Raw genomic sequence first — 22,386 nt, 5'->3', positions numbered from 1 at the left:
CATACCCGGGGCCATCGAAGAGACTCGAAGACCACTGGAATCCTGACTTACAGATCGCTCGACGCCGTTCTGAAACCCGAAACCGTACGCTGTACGAGGATAGGATAGGACCTATACCTAGTCGCTGCCCTATCAGAATAGCCCCTCCTTTTCGCTTGAGGCTCTTGATCCCACGGCGATATTTATTACGGCATCGACAGCACTTCTTCGACTACTGATCCTTCGTCTTTTTACTTACTTATCGAACCTGAGAATTTGAACATTTTTCCTGCAGCTAGAGAGTGTTTACAGGTCTCTGGCATCCATCTTAGTTTCTGGGTCGCTTGGACGACCAACCACCGACGACCAGTCATCCAGCCCTTCGTTCTTATTATCCGGCGATTTCAACACTTCACCAGCCTGCCTTGCAGACCTTATCGACGATTTGACACCGTTCTCGCCTGCTAAGCGGATGACAGATTCACAAGTTTGCCTTGGAGCCCCGCATACTCGTTAAATATTGTACGACAATTCAAACGACGGCGTAAGCCCTATATTCCCACCATCAACTATTACAGGAATTAGTGTATAGAGACCTACCATGTTTCGACACAAGCACCAGCTTCACGCCGACCTCTCCGATACCGATTCGGAAGAAGAGTTCTACCACCGCGTCCACAGGCGACCTCGTGATAACGTCATCATCGAGGATAGGAGACGGCCTCGTTCAACTTCCGAAGTACACCGACGCCGCCCGGGGGACGCTGCAGTTTACATAGATATCAACAATGAGCAAGGGCTACAAGGAAACACGAGACTCGCCCCTCCTCCTGCAGCTCCAGTCGGCCGAGCCAGGTCCGTCTCTCGTCGCCGGCCTGCCCTAGCAGACGAACTTAGCGACTTGGAAGATGAATTCATTCGCCACGAACGCAGGGCTATTCGTCGACTACAGCGTGAGGAGCCATCACGAAGAGCGGAAATTGAAGCCGAGGTCAGGCTGGAGAGAATCAGGCAGCGAGAGCATGAGCTTGATGAAATGAGAAAAGAAGAAGATCGCGTACGCCGCGAAGAAGAACGGATCCGTCGTGAAGACCGTATACGCCGTGAAGAGCGTGAACGCATTGAGAGCGGCAAAAGTAAGCAAGCTCCAGAACGCCGTGAGGAAACGGAATTGGAACGAGAATTCCGCATTGCAAAGGAAGAGGAAATTAGGAGTATGAGACGATGGAGGAAGATGCAGGAATATAAGGAGTGGCAGGAGATGGAACGACCAGAGAGACGCTCAGACCGTCAAGATCGCGAAGAGTCAGGATTAAGCCGACGAGATATCGAAAAGGAGATTCAACTCGAGAGGCTGAAGAAGATAGAGAGCGATGACATTGCCCGAAGGAAAATCGAGGACGCCCTCCTCATCGAACGCATGAAAGCTCTGGAAGAAGAGCGGGAAGAAAAGGAACATGAGAGGAAAGTTCGTGCAAAGGTTGAAGCGGAAATCGCCCAGAAAGAGAAAGATGAGATGGAAAGACTACAGCAAGAAATGAAATTGAAAGTGGGTGCCATAGAAGAATACAAGAAAAAGGAGGCAGAAAAGGAGTTGAAGCGGCGAGAGGAAGAAGAGAAGGCCAACAAGGAGTTCACTGATAAGGTGAACCAGTTGTTTGGCGCCGCCGGCTTCTCCGAGGACAAGATCACTGCTATTTTGGAAGGCAAGCCTATTAAGGAGAAGGAGAAGGAGATCGTTCAGGTTGACAGATACATCCACCATGGCAGACATAGAGACGATGGGGATGATGAAGAGGCATTTGTCAAGGTACGCCTACTCCGATGGCTTTCTGTTTAGATCTGAATCTCATCTATCATTTTGAACGCTCCTTACTAACACCTTCCGTATAGGTTCATCGCCGTTATGTTGACGCTCGAACTCTGGACGCATTCAACTTGACATGGGAATACGACCCTGTGAGTATTTTTTTTTCTACTTTCTGCCTCCTCTACGTTTCTACCTAAGAATCTCGGCTAACATATCTGACTTGAAGAACGATGCGGACTACATGCTTATTTACCATGTCCTCTGTCAAGAAGATCAAGACCGACTGTTTGAGCACACACGAAGGATACGTGGACAGCGCGTGATTACTGCTACCCCACACAACGGCCCAGTCATGGTTGAGATGAAAGTCAACGATAAGAAAAAGGATGGTATGTTCTTGGTCAGGAAGAAGGCAGACAAACGAGGCTTGTTTTGGTAGTAGGCTAGGTCTTTGATTCGAGTTCATTTTTACCCTTTGTAGAGTTCACACTCTACTCAGTTTTTATTCTTTTCTCATCGTTTTTTTCTTTTCTTTCCTTTTTTGTCCCCTTTGGTTTCCGTTTCATTCTCTTTACTATTCCCATTCAGGGCGTTATATAAGACCGTTTGCGCATATATATAACCATCCCCACGACTCTTATGATGACGACTACGACGAGGTGCCCGCATTAATGAATTGAAAGGGACTCGAGAAAACCCATGTATTTAAACAATTTCACTTTGATCTTATTAATTTATTCTGTCCTGTTTTCTCTATCCAGTCATCCAGTATATACATACATGTCCAAAACGATAAAACATCAGACACACTCCATACACCTATAGGCCCAGACCCAAGACAGGAAACAGATGGCCTCCCTGGACAGAATGAGGAGAAAAGATGGATAATAATACAGTGAGTAGAGGAACGGACTAAAGATGCTAATCAAGACAATAAACTCTTCTCTCCTTGAGCCCAGCGAGACGCCTCGGCCCGCAATATCAAATCTTCATAGATGGTCCATGCCAACGCAGAACTGATGGCCTTTCGCCCAATACGCAAGCTCAACCCGCCGAAAAGGCCCCGTACTCCCTCGCCGCGCAATACCAGCTTTGCCGCACACCACATGTTGCGATATTTAGTCGGCATCAACTGCACACGGGTTTTGATGACGTCAAACGGATTTGTGATGGTCGTCGCTAACCCGGCAGCAAGTGCTCCGGAGAGGAAGTGAATATAAGCTGCCGATGGCTGCGACTGGGCCGTCGTCGTGGTATCCTTTCCTCCCTTGTCCTGGGATAGCACTGGCACGGCCGGACGCAGCAGCGCAGCCAGAGATCGCTTCGCCTGTTCGTAAAACACGACGTAGAGACCGGCATATGGCGCATCACGGATGGCGGTGGCCCCAAAGCCAGAAAACAGGCCTCTCACGCCCTCTGTTCGAACGATGTCCTTTCCTGCACCCCATAGACTCCGATACGAGTAATAGTCTGATTCATACCGTACCTTTAGCACGGTGACGGGCATCATGACGAAGCCTGCAGAAACCCGTGCAATGGCTCCGGTAACCAGATTTGCAGAATGTGATAGCTTAGGCAGCGCGGATGTCCGGGACGACGCAGCACTGCTGCCACCAGTCTCCCCTGCTGTTCGTACCTTGACGATGGCGACCGATTGCCGCAAGGTATTAAGGGTGCTGAAGTACAGGGCAGATCCGAACCCCGTCCTGAGGGCCGAGGGAAGCGTGCCACGCCATAGGTTCCGTATAGGATTCGGCGATGCTAGTATTGCGCGGATAGTAGGTATGAGAGACGACGACTGGCCGGACTGCTGGACACGGGTTTTGAGGAGATCTGCCGGCTGCAAGAGGATGGAAGACGTGAGGCCTGAGAAGAGACCGGCAGCGAAATGGAAGACCGGCTTGGTGCCTTGTTTGGTTTATCTGTCAGTCGTGATGCCAGCCATGGACGAGTGTTTGACTTACTGGTTGGAGTCTTCAACGCATCGGATTTGGACCCATTAGACATTCTTATAGCTCCCGGAGGTAAGAATAGAAGAGAAGAAGAGAGTATTAACTATTTAGTCCAGGCTCTTGGTCTACTGCGCAGGAAGATATAGTAGCAGCTTGCATGACGGGACAGTGAGTTAACTATGGGCCATGGTAAGTCCGTATATCATGACGCGAGGCATATCCGGCGAGCTTGGTTTTATACAGCCTCCACGATCAGCTAGATGTATATCAGCTGCGGTCGAGATGTTTGTGTTGCGTCTTGAAAAGTTCTCTCTTCAAGAAATCTTCAAGAAAAGTTGATTCTCTGGGCCGAAAACCGAGGTCGGCCTCGGAACATCCGCAGCCTCCGCGAAGGTCGAGATAGATATCTGATATCTGATATACTTATACTTATCTGGGATGGGATATACTTGACACGACCGCTGTCGCATGCCTGCTGGCGTCTGTTGCGGTATCTGCTGTCCTGATGCTACGGCTACAACTATAACGATGCCTACACTACCAAGTACCACTACAGAGTATAAACATAAGCTAGATGACCACTGATAGAAGCAGCTCTTGAGATGTCCTCCCCGGTCAACTCATAGTGCCGTGAACTGTTACTAAGTCGAGGCCGGGATGCTGGCCGGTATGCGACTTGGCGCCGTTGCCCTGCCAGCGGAAGATGAAGAAAAGGACTTGGATGCCACGAAGCAGACGAACTGACGAAAAGACGAACAGACAAGCGACAAGCGACCTGTCAAGGACTCAGATCTCTTGTTTTCAGCTTTCTTCAGCAGGTTGAGTTGGCCGCAACTTGATGGTCGCAACCTGATCACCACTGCCAGAAACTTGTTTACTCTGCCAGGTACGGTCTCTGTATACATCCATTCTGTATACATCCAACCATATACATCTACGCACAGCTTCAACATGAGCGAGAAAGCTGACCAGAGCGACAGCCTCATGAACTAGACAGACATACACCTACAGTTAGGATGCAGCTGCAGACAATCCTCCTCCTCGTCGCGGCATCCATACTTCCCTCCGCGGCAGACAACACTTCGCCCTTCTATGCGCCGCGGGCCCTCGATGTCGACAACTCGCTCTTCCTGGGAGGCTTCTCCCCCAAGCTCGCCCAGCTAGTCAGACGCCAGAACGTCTGTCCGGCCGGCTTCAACTCCTGCGCCATCCTAGGGAGTCCCGAGGCATGCTGCCAGCCGAAAGCTGTCTGCTCCCGCGACGCCGCAAGTCACATCGCCTGCTGTCCGTCAGGAGCAGCCTGCACAGGGACGCTGGGAACAGGGACAGCAACATCGACACAGACGGCTCCTCCAGGCCCAACGCCAACTTCATCTGGCTTCATGTTTCCGCAGCCAGGCACTACGGCCCCGCCAACACCGACGGGCTCGACGGTGCCTAACGCTCCATACCCGTTCGTCTTTATCCCGACCACCTTCCACGGCTCGTTAGAGTGCGTACGGTCCTATTCCGGCTGCCAGTCGCAGTTCTCTGCCTGCACGGCTTCACTGGGCGGTGCGAACGGGGTCACCATCAACGGCGGGAATGGTGCTGGAACGACTGTCCAGGGTGCGATACCTACTGGCAACGGACAGGCTATATGTTCGAGTCTCTTGACGCGGGCCTGCTACGGCCTGCAGGAAGGATACTGCACCGCCTTTGGAAACGTGGGAGGCTCTCCCAACAGCTCGCCGCAGCGGTCCTCGGCATTATACGAGATCATCGTCGGCTTGTCCATAGCTATTGCTGGAATGGTTGCTTGAGCTGCCTCTCACGCCTATTTATCAAATATTTCAATTGGTGCTTGGGTTTTTGTTTCGTTTATAATGGCTTGATGTACCCGGCGCAAAACGGGATGGAAATGAATGATCTATTTTTGATGTCTTTCTTCTCTTTGTTATTTTCCTTGCAGTAGTATATAGTTTTTTGGCCAAATTACCACTTTATTCTGTGTTTTTTTAACATTTGGTTCATTATATAGTATGTACAGCTATGCATCTTGAAGCACAATTTGAGTATCGTTACCAGAGACTTTGTGTTCTCCATATTGTACAGATGTCTCTCTTTTTCTCGCTTCTCTCTCACTAACATTCTTCACTTCATACTCCTCACCTGGATCCTTGGCCCGTATCTGGACGTCAGCTGCTGGTGTATATTAACTACTAGCTTTGGGTGACTGGTTCCGTTCCGTTCTGGGAGATAGATTGCCAGAGATGTCACCATATATGTATGTACTTTGGGATCAACCGATGGATTTCGGTGGTTGCCAGACTGCGCTCCCTATGGTGCGTGATGCATCCTTTTATCGGGTTCTGGGGTATCTGTACTGCTTGTTCACTAGAGCATCACAGGTAGATTAAGACAGACCTGTATGTCCGCCTTTTTAGGTGACATCTCCAAGTGACTCGGGTGAGGCAGAATGCAATGAAGGCGGGGTCCGGAAAGATGGACCATCTCGTGGCAGCGTCTTGGAAGATATAGGTGATATCTCGGTAGAAGCAGATTCCTTGGGACGTATATGTTTACGACGCTTTCGTGATAAAACCGGCGTAGGCGGGCCAGACGAGTACGCAGAGTCGGCTGGCCTCCGTCTTTTAGAGGCCATCCGCGGTATGGTCCAGACCTGGACATCCGCAGGCGTAGGAGGCGTCGGAATGTCAAGGAGAGCCTTTATCTTCCTCTGCTCTTCCTCCTGTTCAGTCTTCCAGCGGTCCTTGATCTCGGTCGGGGTGTGGCTGGGCGGCCACTCGTCGGCGACCTCGTTTCCATACTTGCGGCGCCGTAGCTTCTGCAGAAAGAGCAGGTCGTCGAGGAAGAAGTCGAGTTTCTCCAGGAACTCCGGATCGTGTTTTCGTTCGAATATCGGGCTATTGGGACGGGGTCTTAGATGGTGGCCCTGGGTAGATACCACGTCTGGGAGAGGCTGATGGGCAGCCAGGTCAGCGTCAAGAAAGCAGCGCCAGCATCAGACGTATACATACTCCATGCATCTTCTCATCTATAACAGCGGCAGCATCGAGCCATGACTTGAAGACATGGCTGCCGGCTTGCTCTTGAGGCGCGGCCATCGCTGGAGGCGTCGAACATATCTCGACAGTTCATGGGGTTTAGATAGAGGAAGAGGGTCATGAAGCCATGTCTACTAGATAGTATTTAACCGCAGCCTGTCTTGATTGGCTGCATCATGACTAATCACGAACATCTATACGATGCCCATCTACTACTTCAACACTTTAAAGGATGGTCAAATAATATCTATCCTAAGTCTTGTCGTCTAGATCTATGATGGTCGACTACGCTTCACAAATGGCTGATCTCCCTCCAAGTCCTGCCAGCAAGCACTCTTAAGAGCGTCCCGGACAGCGATACGTTCGCCGTTATTACCTTCCACTGCCCAGGGATGCCGCAACATCTGCAGTAACATCTCGTTGACTATACATATCAGCCTTTGAACTTTACATTTAACGGGAGAGTCAGTCTCACATTCTGTACTGACGTGGCTCTTCATTCTATGCACCGCTTTGCGGTACTTGTCATGGAAGGTTGGACGTAGAGACGCAAACTGGTTCTCACGCCGCCATGGATTAACAGCGAACTTCCACGGGTGGTGGCCGTGCAGAAGTTGAAAACCAATTACACCCATAGCCCACACGTCGATGGAATGGTCATAGGCTACAAGCTCGCGCTCGGGAGCAAGATAGTTGACCGTTCCACTTCGACCTGGCGTCGGCTGTAGGATATACCCCGGTGGTAAGTTGACAGCTCCGCCGAAATCGAGGAGAACGACATGGAGGAAGCCGACGTCGAGGATGCCGATGTTGCTGGGTTTGAGGTCTCCGTGGATCCAGTCGTGGGAGTGCAAGAAGTTCAGGCCCAGCAAAGCATCATGGAATAGCCTGGTAAGGTCCTGCAGACTATAGTTTAACCTGATGAAATACGTTAGACGTATGCCTCATAGAGGTATCTAGGAAAGTTCTTGGGGCCTTTAGTCCGTCTTATTTTATACCCCTTAAGCCTACTTTGCCTTATTTTATCCATGGACTTATCTAAAGCTTACTCACAAGGCATCCACGAATATAAGATTTAAGGAGAGTAAGAGGATACTCACTTGTTGCCAGCGGCAGGGCTGGTGATATGTGCAAACGTTGCAGAAACAGCAGGCTCAAGGACAAGAGCAACCTCGTCAAAGACAGCAGAAGTATAGACTTCATCCCCATTCTGATAGATAGCCTCCTTCAGCCGCACAACACGCTCCCTGTCACCCTCGTGCACTTCTGGCAGCTTCTGAAGCTCGTTGAGGATACGGACCTCATGGCTGACTTGGTGGGCTGTCCTTTCGCTGCGTTCAATAATTTTGATTGCAACCACTTCGCCCTTACTATTGGTTGCGGACGAGACTCTCCCGTACGCCCCTCTCCCAAGGGAACTCGAAATCGTCCATGGACCGAAGCAACGAAACGTGGAAATAGGAGTAGGCGTGATACTGCTATTTGGAAAACTTATAGTATTCAGGTTAGCTCTCATATAAGTCTGCCTCCTTCTGTAGAATTGATCGGCGTATGCAAAATTCGTGTATTGGAATTCGAATTCTAAATTGCTGATCCGAATATTCATCGGATTCTGGTTTAGAGAAAACTGCTCGCCGCTGCCCACGCTCTTCCCATTAACAACAACTTCAGCATGGGGGGCACTAGACGTCTTCGAGACAAAAAGATAGCCGGTCTTCTCGTGCAAGTTGAATCGCGCATGGTAGCCCCGAACACCGGCTGAAATCCACGGAAGCAGATAGTCAATATTCACCCTTCTTCTGCCTCCCTTGCCAATAGTCCATCCAGTTACGGGGTCATGGGGCCCTGGGTCAAGGCTGAAAGAAAACCAGCCAGTCCATATCATTGCATGGAGTTTCTCGGTATTCTCAGTATCGGTATCCGGGTCCGTTAGGCTATCGCTATCAGTATCCCCTTGGATCTTCTGTTCCTCGAGGTAGGATAAGAGTGCATCCTTATCGTATTGCTGCTCGGGATGCACGTAGATATTCTGCCTGTGCAGTTGAGGGGCATCCTCGTCCATGGTAGCCTCATACACGGCGTGAAAGGCCAGCTTTGCCGCCGTGTTTGATGGTATCACTTTAGCAAACGTAGTCGAAGGGGGCTCCATTATGGCGCGAAGGAGCGAAAGATATTAGTAACGACCCTTGATAGTTTGAGGATATATACTTGACCTTAAAATATGGAATAAGGCTCCCAAGGCTTGAAGCCATTCGGGCAGCCTCGACATCCTTGTATCCCCATGCAGCTCGTATCGAACTGTTGAAAGTCCGCTGCCTTGCAGTTCTAGCAACGTTTTATTTGCCATACGTGGTTCCTACCAAAGGTTCCGAAACACCCTAAGTACTTTGTTCTGTCATTGTTTATTCCGTATAAGAGTAGGACGACGGCGTGTGTAAGAGTTGGCGTGAAGTAAAGAACCTACAACAAGGTAGTTAACTAAAAGGACAAATCTGCGACCTTGGCCATCTTTCATATTTTATACCATTTATCTGGAGATGACGTCGACTCCCGACAACGGCTCTCGAAACAACGATGTAGTAGTATATCTTCCATTCATCCAATGCTATATGACACCAAGTTAGAAGAGAGAACTAAATAACCCCTTAAAGTTCAATATTTTAGTGCACAACTACTGGTCAAGACACAACGCAAGGTTCCTCTTAGCAGCCAGGATTGCAACTATAAAAGTCCCCATGGTTCTTCAGGGGCCATAACGACTTTACCCAGTGGGCATCCACATCTGGCCTGAAAACCTCCAATATTAGCTGTAACAAGACATTACATCATTACAGATGGTTTCCGTGAATGAAGTTAAGTCTTTCGTCCATGATGTTTGTACGTAACTTGTCAAGACCAAATGGTTGCAGCATGTTGGCGTAATTACCATAGCAGTCCTGGAGTCAGGAGTTGGGTCAAGCGTCTGAGGTATACTGTGAGATCTGACCTCCATCAGCATCATGGCAGCACTCTTCATCACCTGTCACCTGGTATGCGTTAGTTAGCTCCTATACGCAGTAGAGGACGACAAAGTAGAAGACTGACAGTCGATGTCGGCTGGAAATATATTCCAATCTTAAAATATATCAGGTTTATAACTAGCATAATAATGCCTAGCATTAAATATTGTAAGTCGTCCTTGTGGCATATCCAACACAACGATGAAATGACATACTACCGATTCTGTATATCCAACACGAGGATGGTATCAAGATACGGCGACATGATAAGTCGATACGGCGCATAAGGGTATATTGTCGTGACTATGGGTGGATATATGGATCATGGCATATGCTTCAGAGAGTCAAGTCTATCATCACAGAGTCTTCTCCTCCTTGCTCGTCTTCCCCTTACTCCTTGCCCTGGGCAGCGTAAAGTAGACCACGTGACAAGGTATATATCGCTGGAAGACGATCCATGGATAGATATTTGGTTATAGCTGCATCTGAGAGACAAGAATACAGAGTACTGCTGGACTGGAGCGATGTAGTTCCATGGAGGAGATAGTTGACCATGAGCTGAGATGCTGATGCCGGCGCTGAGCAGGGATGTCAGGCTGACAACATCGGACAAAAGTACAACGACGACGACTTTCCCGTTCTCCCTGCAGTTTCAGGGTAGGACTATGTTCGCTATGACGGAGCCTACGGCGCCCACCGTCGACCGTCCATGGCTACACGGTTTGGCGCGGCGGCCGTTGTCGAGGCCAGAGGGTAAATTCAGGTGGTTGGGCGAGGGTGGCTGGGATGTTGGAGATGGCTGGGAAACATCTACAACCGGCATCTCGAGTCTCCCGCAGGCTTTTTATTTCCTTCTTCCTCTCCCACTCTTTGTCCATCCATACTCACATAGTATCACATAGTATACTGCAATTGCTCGTTGCTCTCCATATCCGGAGGCGTTCGTCTGGAAGCAGCATATACCTGTCTCGCATCTGTACATTTTGTGTCTAATCCCGGCAAAAGCCTGAAGCTCCCCCGCTTTGGGTATCTGCAACTCGCAGCTCTCCAGCGAAAATACCAGCTATCTCGACCATGTTTGCGAACAACTTGCGCCGGGCTTCGTTGCCTGTTCTCGCTCTCCTCCTACAGCTGCAGCTACAGCTTGTCGCAGCTTCGCCGTTCTCTACTCCTCGTCCTACGCACTCGCTGGAACCCCGACAGTGTGCTCCATGCGGCTACTATGGACAAGCATGCTGTCTCTCCAGCGAAGAGTGCTTTACCGACTCGAACAACCAGGCCTCGTGTCGCCCCAAGTCCGGAGGCGGCGGTGGTGGTCAATGGGAATACTTCACTACAACTTACGTCCAAACCGATTTCGTCACCGTCACGTCTACCGGTAGCAGGCCCATCGCTGCACCGACAGGACCCGGCCCCCAGTGCAAGGCCAATCTCGGCGAGACGGTATGCGGAACGACATGCTGCACTGCAGCCCAGGCATGCAACGAGAACCTGGTATGCGTTCAGTCCGGCGGTTCACCGTTTCCTACCCAGCCGGCTCCAACTCCTCCCACACGTCCCACCAGCACCCAGGGCGTGACCGTCACCTCGACCCCAACCACCACCGTCCCGTTCATGCCAGCCGTCGGCACAGATGGCAGCAGCGTTATCGGCATCACAAAGGGCAGCGGCGGTCTTAGCGGTGGAGCAATTGCCGGCATCGTCATCGGATCCATCGCCGGAGCATTGATACTGCTGCTCATATGCATCTGCTGCTGCGTGGGGAGCTGTATCGACCGCGTGCGAGCCATATTCGGCATAGGTGGTCGCCGCAAACGAAGCAGACACTCTTCCTACACCGGCACATCATCGTATTCGTCTCACCATGGCTGGTTTGGCGGCGGCGGCGGCGGTGGCTCTCGACCCGACTCCGAGAAGAAGAAAAAGAAGACCGGGTTCCTGGGCCTGGCTAGTCTGGGCGTTGTCATCGGTGCAATCGCGCTCTGCCTCGGTCTGGGTCGACGAAAGGACGACAAGTCGACATACTACACCGGCTCGTCGTATTATTCGTCAAGCAGCAGCAGCAGTAGCAGCTCAGGCCGTCGGACACAGCGGTCTTAAAGGCCTCTAAGTCTTTATCATGGTGTGCCACCTCTGGGACGACGGTCTCATGATGTCCTTTTCCACGTTTGATGTTTCCACGCGATTTCAATGTTCTTTTCATGATTTATGGGTGCAAATTCTGGGTTTCTTTCTGTGGATATGGCTGGCGTTCGGGTACATAATGGCATCCTCGCTTTTGCACAAAAACGACGGAGGGGACGGGTTTAATGGTTCTATATGATGTATATGTGTTTCTTAATTTGTACAGCAGCTTCTGATGTCTAGATGGCTCGTTAAATAGCTAAAGGAATAAATGCGTGGTTTAGTCAGCAGCTGAAGTTCGGTGGTTTTGTCCCCACTCCTTCTTCACCACTTTAACCTCATCTCTTCGCCTGCTCTCCTCATATTCTTCATATCTCTGCGTGTATCTCGCACTCACACTGCTTCAGGCCTGAACCTCGCGATCGCTTGGGGCAACTCCCCAGAGTGGTTACAACTCGTCTCTCACCATGCTGCAGAGTCAAGCTCCGCAGGTCTTTTCGCACCAGCACCAATATCCCCAGGCCGAGTCCTCATGGGCCCAGCAGCACCAACAGCACCAGCAGCAACAGCAACAGCAACACCAGCAGCAACAGCAGCAACAGCATCAATCCCACTTCCAGTCGCAGCAGTCGCAGCAGCATCAGTCTCTCGCGGCCCAGCAACATGCCCAGGCCCAGGCACAGGCGGCCGCCGCTGCTGCAGCTGCCCAACACCAGCAGCAGCATTATAACCGCATCGGCATGAGTGGCAATGCCGCCAGCAATGCACAGGCGGCCGGTGGCCAGGAGAATGGCAATGGGGCCTCTGGAAACGCGGACGGAGGCGTGAGCGAGGAGAATAGAAAGGTTCTCGTCTGGGTTGCCGAGCTGCTGGACCCGAATCGGCGAGAGTCCGCACTCATGGAGTTGAGTAAGAAGCGAGAACAGGTTCCAGAACTGGCTCTCATCATCTGGCATTCATTCGGTAGGTTACGGTATAGACGATGACGGCCTGGTATATGCTTACGATTCTCATAGGCGTCATGACATCCCTTCTACAGGAGATCATTTCTGTCTACCCTCTCCTGAACCCATCGCAGTTGACAGCCGCTGCTTCTAACCGAGTATGCAATGCTCTGGCGTTGCTGCAGTGTGTCGCCTCCCATAACGAGACCCGAACCCTTTTCCTAAACGGTACGTCTCCGTATAATGTACTGAAGGACAGTTGGACTGATATCATTTAGCGCACATTCCACTCTTTCTCTACCCATTCCTAAATACCACCTCCAAGTCACGTCCATTCGAATACCTCCGCCTCACTTCTCTCGGCGTCATCGGCGCGTTGGTAAAGAACGACTCGTCCGATGTCATCAACTTTCTTCTCACTACCGAAATCATCCCGCTATGTCTTCGAATAATGGAGACCGGCTCAGAACTCAGCAAGACTGTCGCGATATTCATTGTCCAAAAGATACTCCTCGACGATATAGGCCTAGCTTATATCTGTGCTACCTACGAAAGGTTCTACGCCGTCGGTACTGTGTTGAGCAATATGGTCACTCAGCTTGTCGAGCAGCAAACAGTTCGACTCCTGAAGCACGTTGTCCGCTGCTTCTTACGGTAAGTCGTTGCCTCTTGAAATATTAAACCAACCGCTAATAATTGCCCAGACTCAGTGACAACAACCGTGCTCGTGAGGCGCTACGCCAGTGTCTGCCAGAACCACTCCGCGACGCCACATTCTCGTCTGTCCTCCGCGACGATGCGGCGACAAAACGATGCCTTGCACAGCTCCTCATCAACCTCTCTGACAACGTCGTCGACGGCACGAATGCCGGCCCTGGAATGTGATCCAACTCCAACTTACAGAGAAATGAAGATCTTAACATGGGATATACATCGAAAACAGTGTCCTCGTTAGACAGTAATCATATCCTGATTTTCGAGTCTTTATGTTTTTTAAAAAAGGAAGGGAAGAAAAAGGTTAGTAGGTACTACTTTGAATCGGTTTATTTTCGTCCCCAGCGTCCACCATAAAATACCTTTCCGCCCGGCTTCTTGTCAATGTTTTATATTATTTGCCTCTGGCCACCTACATATCACCCTTTCTCCCGTTCCTGTTCCTGTTCCGTTTCGTTCCACCATTTCTTGCCATATTTCTGGATCTCATCCTAGGGCCCACATCAGTTCTACATCTGTATTTTTCTTGTCTGGTCTTTGGCGCGTGCGTGTTGAGGAAAGGGGGACTTCGGTGTGAGGCGATCATTCAATGGGTATATCTGCATCTCTGCTTGACCTTGTTTTCGTTTTACGCGTGTTCTACTTAACGGAGGGGGGGGAGGGAGGTCAGGAAATGTTTTTGTCACCCTTTTTTATGCTACTGCTTTCCTTTTTATGTTGTTTTCACGATACCATGGATTAGAAGAGCATCACCCTTCGTACTTGATTTCATTGCCCTCTAATTTAACCCGTCTCGTCACCAAGAACAAAAGTCGGGTACTCATGTATTATTTATTTCCCTGTTGCTTCATCCGTTCGGCTGGATACGCTGTCTCTATCATGGCACGTCTTACTGGAATACTATGAATGGGAGAATCATGCACTATATCTATCTATCTACTCCTTATATCTAGCTATATCTATCTATATCTATATCTATATCCATGGATCTTGTATATGTGTATATCACGTGCCTAACGCGAGGCAAAGCGTGTCTCTTGCTTCTCTCGGTCCGCATCGAGATCGGCTCCGGTGGCTTGGGAGTTAACTTGGGCAAGCATCATAAAATTCCACCCCGGCTTCACGTCTCGACCAACGCATCTTATTCTCCCTGACAAGTCTTCTCTCCTGTTCAGACGCGGACACCCTCCCGGTATCTCCTGCGTTACGTTACCCTGCCGTTCGCTCGTTTCCAGCGGTTAGCTACCCCCGAGCTCGACCTCCCTATCACATCGCATCCCATCGCGACTCGCTCGACAGGCCCGACACAGCATCGACAACCCAACATGGTGTCGCGTAAGCGTGCCAGGGAGGAGACGGAGACGGACAGCGCTGCAGAACCCGCGCAGGAACATGGCCTCCTCCACAAGCTGCGCAATATGTGGGAGTTCCCAAATCTCATGCAATACATATACACCTTTGGCAAGCCCATGAAGCTCGACGATGACATCGATATAGAGGTATGTCTTCGCGTAGCGTGCTGTACGGAGTAGGAGAGATAGTGTAATTCTGTTATATTTTTTCCCGTCTGCAGAGCTTTTTTTGCCATCGCCGTGACGCGCTTTTTTTATATCCCGCTGTGAAGTCCAATATATTAATCAAACCTGCTCCATAGGATCTCGAGACCGAATGTCTCAAACCGGGACACTCAGAGAGGCTACTTAACATCGGCCTAAATCTTCTAAAATTCGTCTCTTCCCATCGCGGCTTAAAGTACGCCTCTTCCGTCCCCACGATCACTATTCTAGTCGGTATATTTAACCTTTTTCTCTCTCCTTCAGCTATGACAACTTCGAAGAGTACACACGGCGTCAGTACCTCGCGAAAGCGCCTCTCCGTAACCCGTTTGGGGATGAGGAAACCCCGTTGAAGTTTCACCAGTTGGATATCTTCCAGAGAATACGTGTCTTGCAGCAATTGTCGGCATGGACCCTGTGGAATCCAGACCGGTTTCGAGAGCGGATGGAGGAACAGAAAGAATCGGATCAGATACAATGGGTATGCCAACAGCCGTAAACTGACGTTGAACGGTCTTGCATAACTGACACCGGCTAACTTGAACAAATAGAGAATTAACGAACTTGGCTACGACCGTGATGATCACCAATATTATGTCCTCGACGACAACCGTCTCTATCGCCGCATAGAACCTCGAATCCCATCGGAACGGCCCGTAAAACGAAAGGTGAACACCAGGAGAGGACGAGCTGGCGCCCGCTCATCGAAAAGGAGAAAGGTCGCTGAGGTCCAAGACGACACCGACGATCAAAACGATGACGCCGATGCCGCGCAGTCGACATCAAATGGCTCCCGAGACTACGAGTGGGAGTGTGTCGCCATCTCCATAAATGACTACAATACCTTTATCGAATCGCTGAAGAAGTCAAAAGACCTAAACGAACAGGCCCTCCGAGACCGTCTCATTGAGGAAGTGTTACCAGTCATCGAGAAAGTAGAAGAGTTACAGCAAAAGAAGGCCCTCCGCAGAGAGAAAGAGTTGATAAACCTAGAAAAGCTAGCTACCGCAAAGAGATCCAGCAGAATTGCGGGCAAACAAGACAGAGAACGTCAGGAAGCGCAAGCAGCCGAGGAAGCCAAAAGACTTGAAGCGGAGCGAATTGCAGAGCAAAAGGCGAAAGAAAGGGCTGAGAATATCGAGAAGGAGCGCCAGTATCGCTTGATGACGCGCGAGCAACGTCTGAAGGACCGCGAGGAAAAGAGAAGACAGCATGAGGAAGAACTAGTTCGCATGACTGAAAAAGCTAAGCTAGCAGAGGAGGGAGAAGCTAGAATATCTCGACGGAATTTCAAGACCGAGATGGAAAGACGCCAGAAGGGCCTTGAACAGCTCGAGACAGAAGACTGGACCTTCGATTGTTCTGGCTGTGGTGTTCACGGAGAGAACTTGGTACGGATACCCCTTTTTTTGGCAGAGAATATAATACTAACGCACCTTTCTCCCAGGATGACGGCTCTCATAGCGTTGCATGCGACAAATGCAATGTCTGGCAGCATAGCAAGTGCCTTGGTATATCTCAGTCAGAGGCAGAAAAGGATGACTTCCATTTCATATGTGCAGACTGCAAGCGGCGCATTGAAGAAGCAAAACGGCCCAAGATTCCACCGTTGAAATTCCGCATCACATCTTCAGCATCACCGCCTTCGAAGAAAGGGAGTCAACCTGACAATGTACAGGCTGCTGTCAAGAATCAACCTGCCAATAACCACAGTGTTTCTCCGACCCAGCAATTCCGGCCAGCGCCTATGGAACCACGCCTCTTCGCTCCAAATCCTCCCGTTGCATCTCATCCTATGTTTGTTAAAAATGGCGTGCCTCAGCAGCCGGTATATCACCCTGTCCATCAACCAGGCCACCATCAAGGCCACCATCAAGGCCACCAACAGGTCTATCAACCAGCCCACCATCAAGGCCATCAACCAGCTCACCATCGAGGCCACCAACAGGTCCATCATCAAGGCCACCAACAGGTCCATCAACAAGACCATCAACAGGCTCATCAACAAGCCCAACAAGCACATCAACCAGCCCACTACCAAGCCCAACAAGCGCATCAACAAGCTCATCAACATGCTCATCAACAAGCCCAACAAGGCCATCAACCAGGACCAGCTATGCCTTATGCGCGACAACCTGCACCCGTTCACCCATTACCCCAGGCATCAATTCCTAGAAACATGGTGTCATCCTTTGGTAGCCAACGTCCTACATCGTCTGGCTCCATTCCAAGCAGCTTTCCATCTCCAGTTCAAAACCGGCCATCCATGTCACCAACACAGGGCAACGGAGACGTTGGTCCTCTAGCTGGATTCCCACCGGCGCCCGTCCCGGCACCTACAGCTGCGCCTTCGCCTGGGACAAATGGCACATACCCAGGAACCCCATATCAACGTAACCACGCAGGTTTCTCGCCCTATCCATTCCAACAACAGCCACAACATCACCACCCTTCAAGTCAATCCCCATCCACCTCTTTCTCCTCCTCCATGACCAACCCCCAAGCTTCATTTGGGCAAACGCCTCCCTCCAACCGATACTCCCCAGGAATCCCAATGTCGGGTCTTAGTCCTACAAAGCACTCACCTGCTCGCCCTGCCTCGTTCAATGAAGTAGGAGTCCAGTCCGTCGTCCCGCCAATACAGAGACTCCAACCTAGCCCAAAGCTTATGGGCAGAGCATCACCCGATACTCCCATTCCTGCTCCAGTGAAAAATATGGCTCCAGAGCCAGTACATACAAATAACGGTGTGGCACAACAGCACCCATTCGGAGCCATGAACTACACTAGCCCCCTATCTACGCATCCAACATCATTTGAACAGCGGCAACGAGAGGCCCATAACCAATACTCCCCCAGCAAGGCTGGCTGATAGAGCATGAACCGGATACATTTCATTAGTTACCCAGCATCGCATGTTGCATTTTTAATAAACTTGGAGGGAAATATCAGGTTATATGAATATTCTACTACAGCAACTTTCGTTTCCTGACATCCCGACTGGGCCAGGGCTCTACTTGGAACTTTCCAACCCCTTTTATTCTTCTGCCCGCTTTGTATTACTGTATTACCATTTGGCGAACTATGAAAAGTTGGCTACATATATCATCAGTCCCTCATCCTTCTACACTTTGTGCTGCTGTTTGTCTTTCCGGCAGCCCCCCTTTTTTTCATTTGGTGCTAATCCTAGTATATGATAAGTCACGCATGTCATCTATGTATCAATAGCATATAATTATGGTTTCTACGCATACACCATACTTTTCCAGTTTCTTTCCTGGGTCTATATATACTTTTGAGAGCTTATTCCACCAACCTGCATGCCTCACAGTCATGTCCCGGGTTAGGTTTAGATAAACAGGGGTCCTGTATGTGTTCTGGCTTCAATATACTCTGTACTCCATGCTCCGAACCGAAATTCAATATATTAAAGTGCTCTTTGACGTTTGTTGCTTCCATAGATGGTCATCTCCCGTAGATAGTCAGGAACTTCCTTTTCACCCGCATAGACCATGAATTATTAGTTAGCCGAATTTAATAGTTTAAATCAAGCGGAAGAAGCTCATTATCCCGTAATGGCATGTGCTTAATTGATTAGAGACAGTTCATATTCCGTGACCGTTTATTGATTGGCTTGGGGATTCGATAAGAAAAAGCCTCAAAACGCCAACGGGGACTAGGGCTATGGACAGGGCAACCGACAACAGAGTACTCCGTGTCTGAGGAAAAAACGATGGAGATGCAAGAAGAAACAACAGCATTGTTAATTCGGCTAACTATCTCCCAACTATACGCATTAAAGCCGCATGGGTCCTGAGAAATATCTCTCGCATACTCCGTACCCCGTACACTGGTCAAAATTCAATAATTAAATGTACCATGCTTTTACACAATGCTATTACATTATTATTCACGAAAAGAAATATCATTCGGGGACATATTTTATCCTGCCACGCATAGAATTGCCACTATCCCAGCATCAAGTTTGCTAGTTGGATGATGAAGAGACCAGATTGGACGAAAGCCATGGACAAGATCATCCCCCAATTATCGAACCATCCTGTCAAGTGGGCACTCCCGCTATCGCACGCCCTCTCCGCGCAGAAGCAAAAAACAAGAAAAAGAAAATAAAGCGTAAGAAAAGGCGCAATAAAAAGAAGATATCTCGCCGGGCCAGTGCCCCGTGCGTTCAGGCTGAGGGAGAAGAGAAGCGCGAAGCTATTTTATACTCAAGATTAAACAGGAAAAGCGAGACGAGGCGATGAGCGATATCAGGTCTAGTATATGTATAAGTTGATTACACAGTTGGCGACCTCGCAAGTCTTATGGACGTACAACGATCGCGTCTCGGTCGCGGGATAAAACGAATACACCGTCCATACAGCGAAAACACAAGTAGCGACGCACAGGAAGGGCCCGAGGGCGAGATAGCGGAACAGATGATATCCATCCATGACCGAATCATAACCATGTAACATAATATCCACACAAGACGAAGGTTTCGCCACATTCTCAAATCTGTCTTAAGCGCGCACCCAGGTGACGTTCCGTCGGTTGTCTTGAAAATGGCTCTGCATGCCAGGTAAGACTCGAGGCGTCTGTATCGGTCTAAGGGGGAATGACGACGGTCTTCCTTCCGGGGCGTCCGAATACGCCCACGGTGGCTCCGTAGAGAAGGTTGGAAACAGGGACAACATTACTCAATCACGCAGCATAGCAACGTCAGGTTGAGCAGCATAATGCAAAAGAAGCTATCCTTATCTGTGAGGCCGACATACACCGGGACATTATGCCACAGCGTCTGGCTGTATGGCGGCCGTCTAAGCAATTGCGGATGATAGTAAGGCAACAGCCGCATTCCCGTTTTTGGTTGTGAGATCAACGCCATACACTATCCGCGGGGAGACGGCATAGCATCAGCTATCCTGATAGAGAATGGCACAGGCTCCAGGACACGGATTAACAGCGAATAATCCTTCCCTATAGTATCTCATCTTTCGTGTCCAACCAAAGTTGGTCGGAAACCCCCATGTAGACGAACATATAGATATATATTCGGGTCCATGAGCCTGTCCGAATAAAGGGTATATGGAAGTCATATATATCCAGGCTTCCAGGATGAGAATCAGGCTCTCAAACCTCCGTATACCGTAGCAGCATACACATGAAGTCCACGTTTCAGGTCGAGTTGTCGAGGAACGGGACACGACGAGAACAATTGTCATACGGTAACACGCTGTCCTCTATGCTCCAACGCATATCCAATTTTCGTAGATAGGCCAAGCAGCATTGTAGAGACACTGTCGCTATCCAGGATGCCTGTTCCCTACGTCATGTTCGCCATGTTATTAGAACATTCTCGTGCGACGGTGTAGGGAATGTCGACAGGCGGATCATTCGTGCATTCTGTACAACTCACGAGTTCAGTAGCCACGAGTTATTCTGGGCTCGACCGCTCGAGATGGCTGTAATTCGTACAAAAAGCTCCTCATGGATAGGAGAAGCTGAGGTTGTCTTTTCTCGACTGCTTACAAAGCTCCGCGATGTTGATGCCCACCATGTGATATCAAAAACTTCCAGACATCCTGCAACTATCGAGTCGCAAAACAACATTCGCGTTGGCTAGGGTGCCCAGTCCGACCAAATCGCGAGCCCATATTACTATCCAGCTATCACTAGGGTTGTCAAGCCCTCGTCACTCTGCTTCCAGCCTGTCAGGTTTGCTGGGATCCTTCGGAATGGAGAAACTATCAAGTCGTGTTTAGAATATACGCGGCCCATCAAACGCGTTAACAGGACCAGCAGGCCACGATGGCTTTCGCCTCAATGGCTGGGCTCTATCGGAGGGTACGGGATGCCATAGCTGTTTTCCAATCATCTAAGCCGTTTTGTTGCTAGCCAGACTGGGTAGTCCTTGAGCAGGATTCCACAACCCGTCCGCGATTGGTGTCACTGCCTAGAGCCAGCCTCGCAGCATTTGCCTTATGCCTTGGAATAAGACTGACTCGAATATAGTGTCACTTTCAAGAGCGCACGATCTGGTTCCATAAACCACTACTACGGACCCTGGACTTGGGGGCTGTGATGTATGGGAAGCAGCAGTTGAAGTCATTTTCATCCCGTGGCGGATTTCGATATATTGACTGGAGAGCAAACAACTAGTATCTGGAACTAGACCAACTCATCATGCGTTTGACAGAGGCACACTGATTACCATTGCATGAGCGTAGATGCAAATATGAACCACTTCCTTCTAGGGAAAAGCGCACATGAGACGGGCAGATCATATCCAACAGAACCGTACATAGACGGAGCACCTACATGTCAGGGTTCAGTCCTGAGTGGGAAAGCTTATCCTGCTTTAACTATGCTTTTTACATTGCATAAGTTCTGCAAAGGCGATCATTCATCCCAACCCTGCGGCCCATTCAACCCCAAATGTGCGGCAGGGAAAATAGGAAGACAAACAAACATGCATCCGCTGGTACAGGAGGAAATTTGACAGCTCCGATTTCTTATCATATCCCAAGCCACCTGCGCCTGCGTTTGACTGTCCCAGGCCGTTGGGTTGTCATTTCAAAAAGAATAATACCCATGGTGTTTACAATGCAAGCAGGTACGGAGTACTCCGTAAATGAGTATATCTAATGTGGATACCTTGACTGTGGTAGATGCAGATCATTTCGCACAAATTCCGAGGATCAACTGCAGGTGGCCTGAATTTCTCCGCGGTTGAAGACTGTCCCACCAAGATGCCTGCATACCTCGTACCCAACGGCCGCCTAGTCAAATAGTTACAATCCGAATGTACCACCTATATCAACCATATTCTAATTGCTGGTATAGTCCTTGTGATTGAATGGCATTGGGGGTGAGAATTATTACGCGGGAGAGTACAGCAAGCAGATCACAAGAAGCGTTCCCCAAAGTGATCGCTGCGCCTGGTGGCATAGTGACGGGCGCATCCCCAACGCGACTACTTGGTGGGCGATCAGTCTACGTCGTGCTTCATTCCAAACATGCATGCAGAAGACGGAAATTAGAGGAAAATCTCCCGGTGTCAGTGCTGCTTCGGGATATGCTTGGTGCTTTATTTAATCAGTGGTTCTAGAAAGGATGTCTCTGTCCATCTGAAACGGAAATCACCCATGGTTGTCAGTATGCCGGTAGCCTGCAATGCAATGCGTGCTACTAGGCCTGACGGTCACTGGTCATAACCCGAAATATGGATGATGTTGTAAGACCCAACCTCAAATCTTCC

General features: G+C 49.8%; 7 protein-coding genes across 7 annotated transcripts; 5 read left to right on the top strand and 2 right to left on the bottom strand.

Moving 5' to 3' along the window:
- Positions 1-580: 580 nt before the first annotated feature.
- On the top strand, positions 581-2,228 carry GIQ15_05593 (uncharacterized protein; the record flags this gene model as incomplete). The annotated part of the gene is made up of 3 exons (XM_033553010.1): positions 581-1,789; positions 1,873-1,938; positions 2,016-2,228. The coding sequence occupies 3 exons, from the start codon at positions 581-583 to the stop codon at positions 2,226-2,228; spliced, it is 1,488 nt and encodes a 495-aa protein (XP_033404154.1).
- A 486-nt stretch (positions 2,229-2,714) lies between these two features.
- GIQ15_05592 (solute carrier family 25 member 38) lies at positions 2,715-3,796 on the bottom strand (the record flags this gene model as incomplete). Its single annotated transcript, XM_033553009.1, has 2 exons — positions 2,715-3,697; positions 3,754-3,796. The coding sequence occupies 2 exons, from the start codon at positions 3,794-3,796 to the stop codon at positions 2,715-2,717; spliced, it is 1,026 nt and encodes a 341-aa protein (XP_033404153.1).
- Positions 3,797-4,757: 961 nt separating this feature from the next.
- GIQ15_05591 (uncharacterized protein) lies at positions 4,758-5,543 on the top strand (the record flags this gene model as incomplete). The annotated part of the gene is made up of 1 exon (XM_033553008.1): positions 4,758-5,543. One exon carries the CDS (start codon positions 4,758-4,760, stop codon positions 5,541-5,543), a length of 786 nt encoding a protein of 261 aa, XP_033404152.1.
- Positions 5,544-6,163: 620 nt separating this feature from the next.
- GIQ15_05590 (uncharacterized protein) lies at positions 6,164-8,937 on the bottom strand (the record flags this gene model as incomplete). The annotated part of the gene is made up of 5 exons (XM_033553007.1): positions 6,164-6,703; positions 6,762-6,850; positions 7,075-7,212; positions 7,264-7,706; positions 7,889-8,937. 5 exons carry the CDS (start codon positions 8,935-8,937, stop codon positions 6,164-6,166), a joined length of 2,259 nt encoding a protein of 752 aa, XP_033404151.1.
- Positions 8,938-10,861: 1,924 nt separating this feature from the next.
- GIQ15_05589 (uncharacterized protein) lies at positions 10,862-11,887 on the top strand (the record flags this gene model as incomplete). The annotated part of the gene is made up of 1 exon (XM_033553006.1): positions 10,862-11,887. One exon carries the CDS (start codon positions 10,862-10,864, stop codon positions 11,885-11,887), a length of 1,026 nt encoding a protein of 341 aa, XP_033404150.1.
- Positions 11,888-12,810: 923 nt separating this feature from the next.
- GIQ15_05588 (cell differentiation protein rcd1) lies at positions 12,811-13,740 on the top strand (the record flags this gene model as incomplete). The annotated part of the gene is made up of 4 exons (XM_033553005.1): positions 12,811-12,874; positions 12,928-13,083; positions 13,134-13,509; positions 13,560-13,740. 4 exons carry the CDS (start codon positions 12,811-12,813, stop codon positions 13,738-13,740), a joined length of 777 nt encoding a protein of 258 aa, XP_033404149.1.
- A 1,154-nt stretch (positions 13,741-14,894) lies between these two features.
- GIQ15_05587 (uncharacterized protein) lies at positions 14,895-17,997 on the top strand (the record flags this gene model as incomplete). The annotated part of the gene is made up of 7 exons (XM_033553004.1): positions 14,895-15,068; positions 15,224-15,359; positions 15,407-15,606; positions 15,677-16,516; positions 16,573-16,953; positions 17,027-17,268; positions 17,325-17,997. 7 exons carry the CDS (start codon positions 14,895-14,897, stop codon positions 17,995-17,997), a joined length of 2,646 nt encoding a protein of 881 aa, XP_033404148.1.
- Positions 17,998-22,386: the final 4,389 nt, after the last annotated feature.

The sequence above is a fragment of the Arthroderma uncinatum genome (assembly GCF_011692745.1).
Source record: "Arthroderma uncinatum strain CBS 119779 chromosome Unknown scaffold4, whole genome shotgun sequence".
In the NCBI taxonomy this organism is placed as follows: domain Eukaryota; kingdom Fungi; phylum Ascomycota; class Eurotiomycetes; order Onygenales; family Arthrodermataceae; genus Arthroderma; species Arthroderma uncinatum.
The sequence above is the reverse complement of the archived record's forward strand: the minus strand, read 5'-3'. Positions and strand labels throughout refer to the sequence as shown.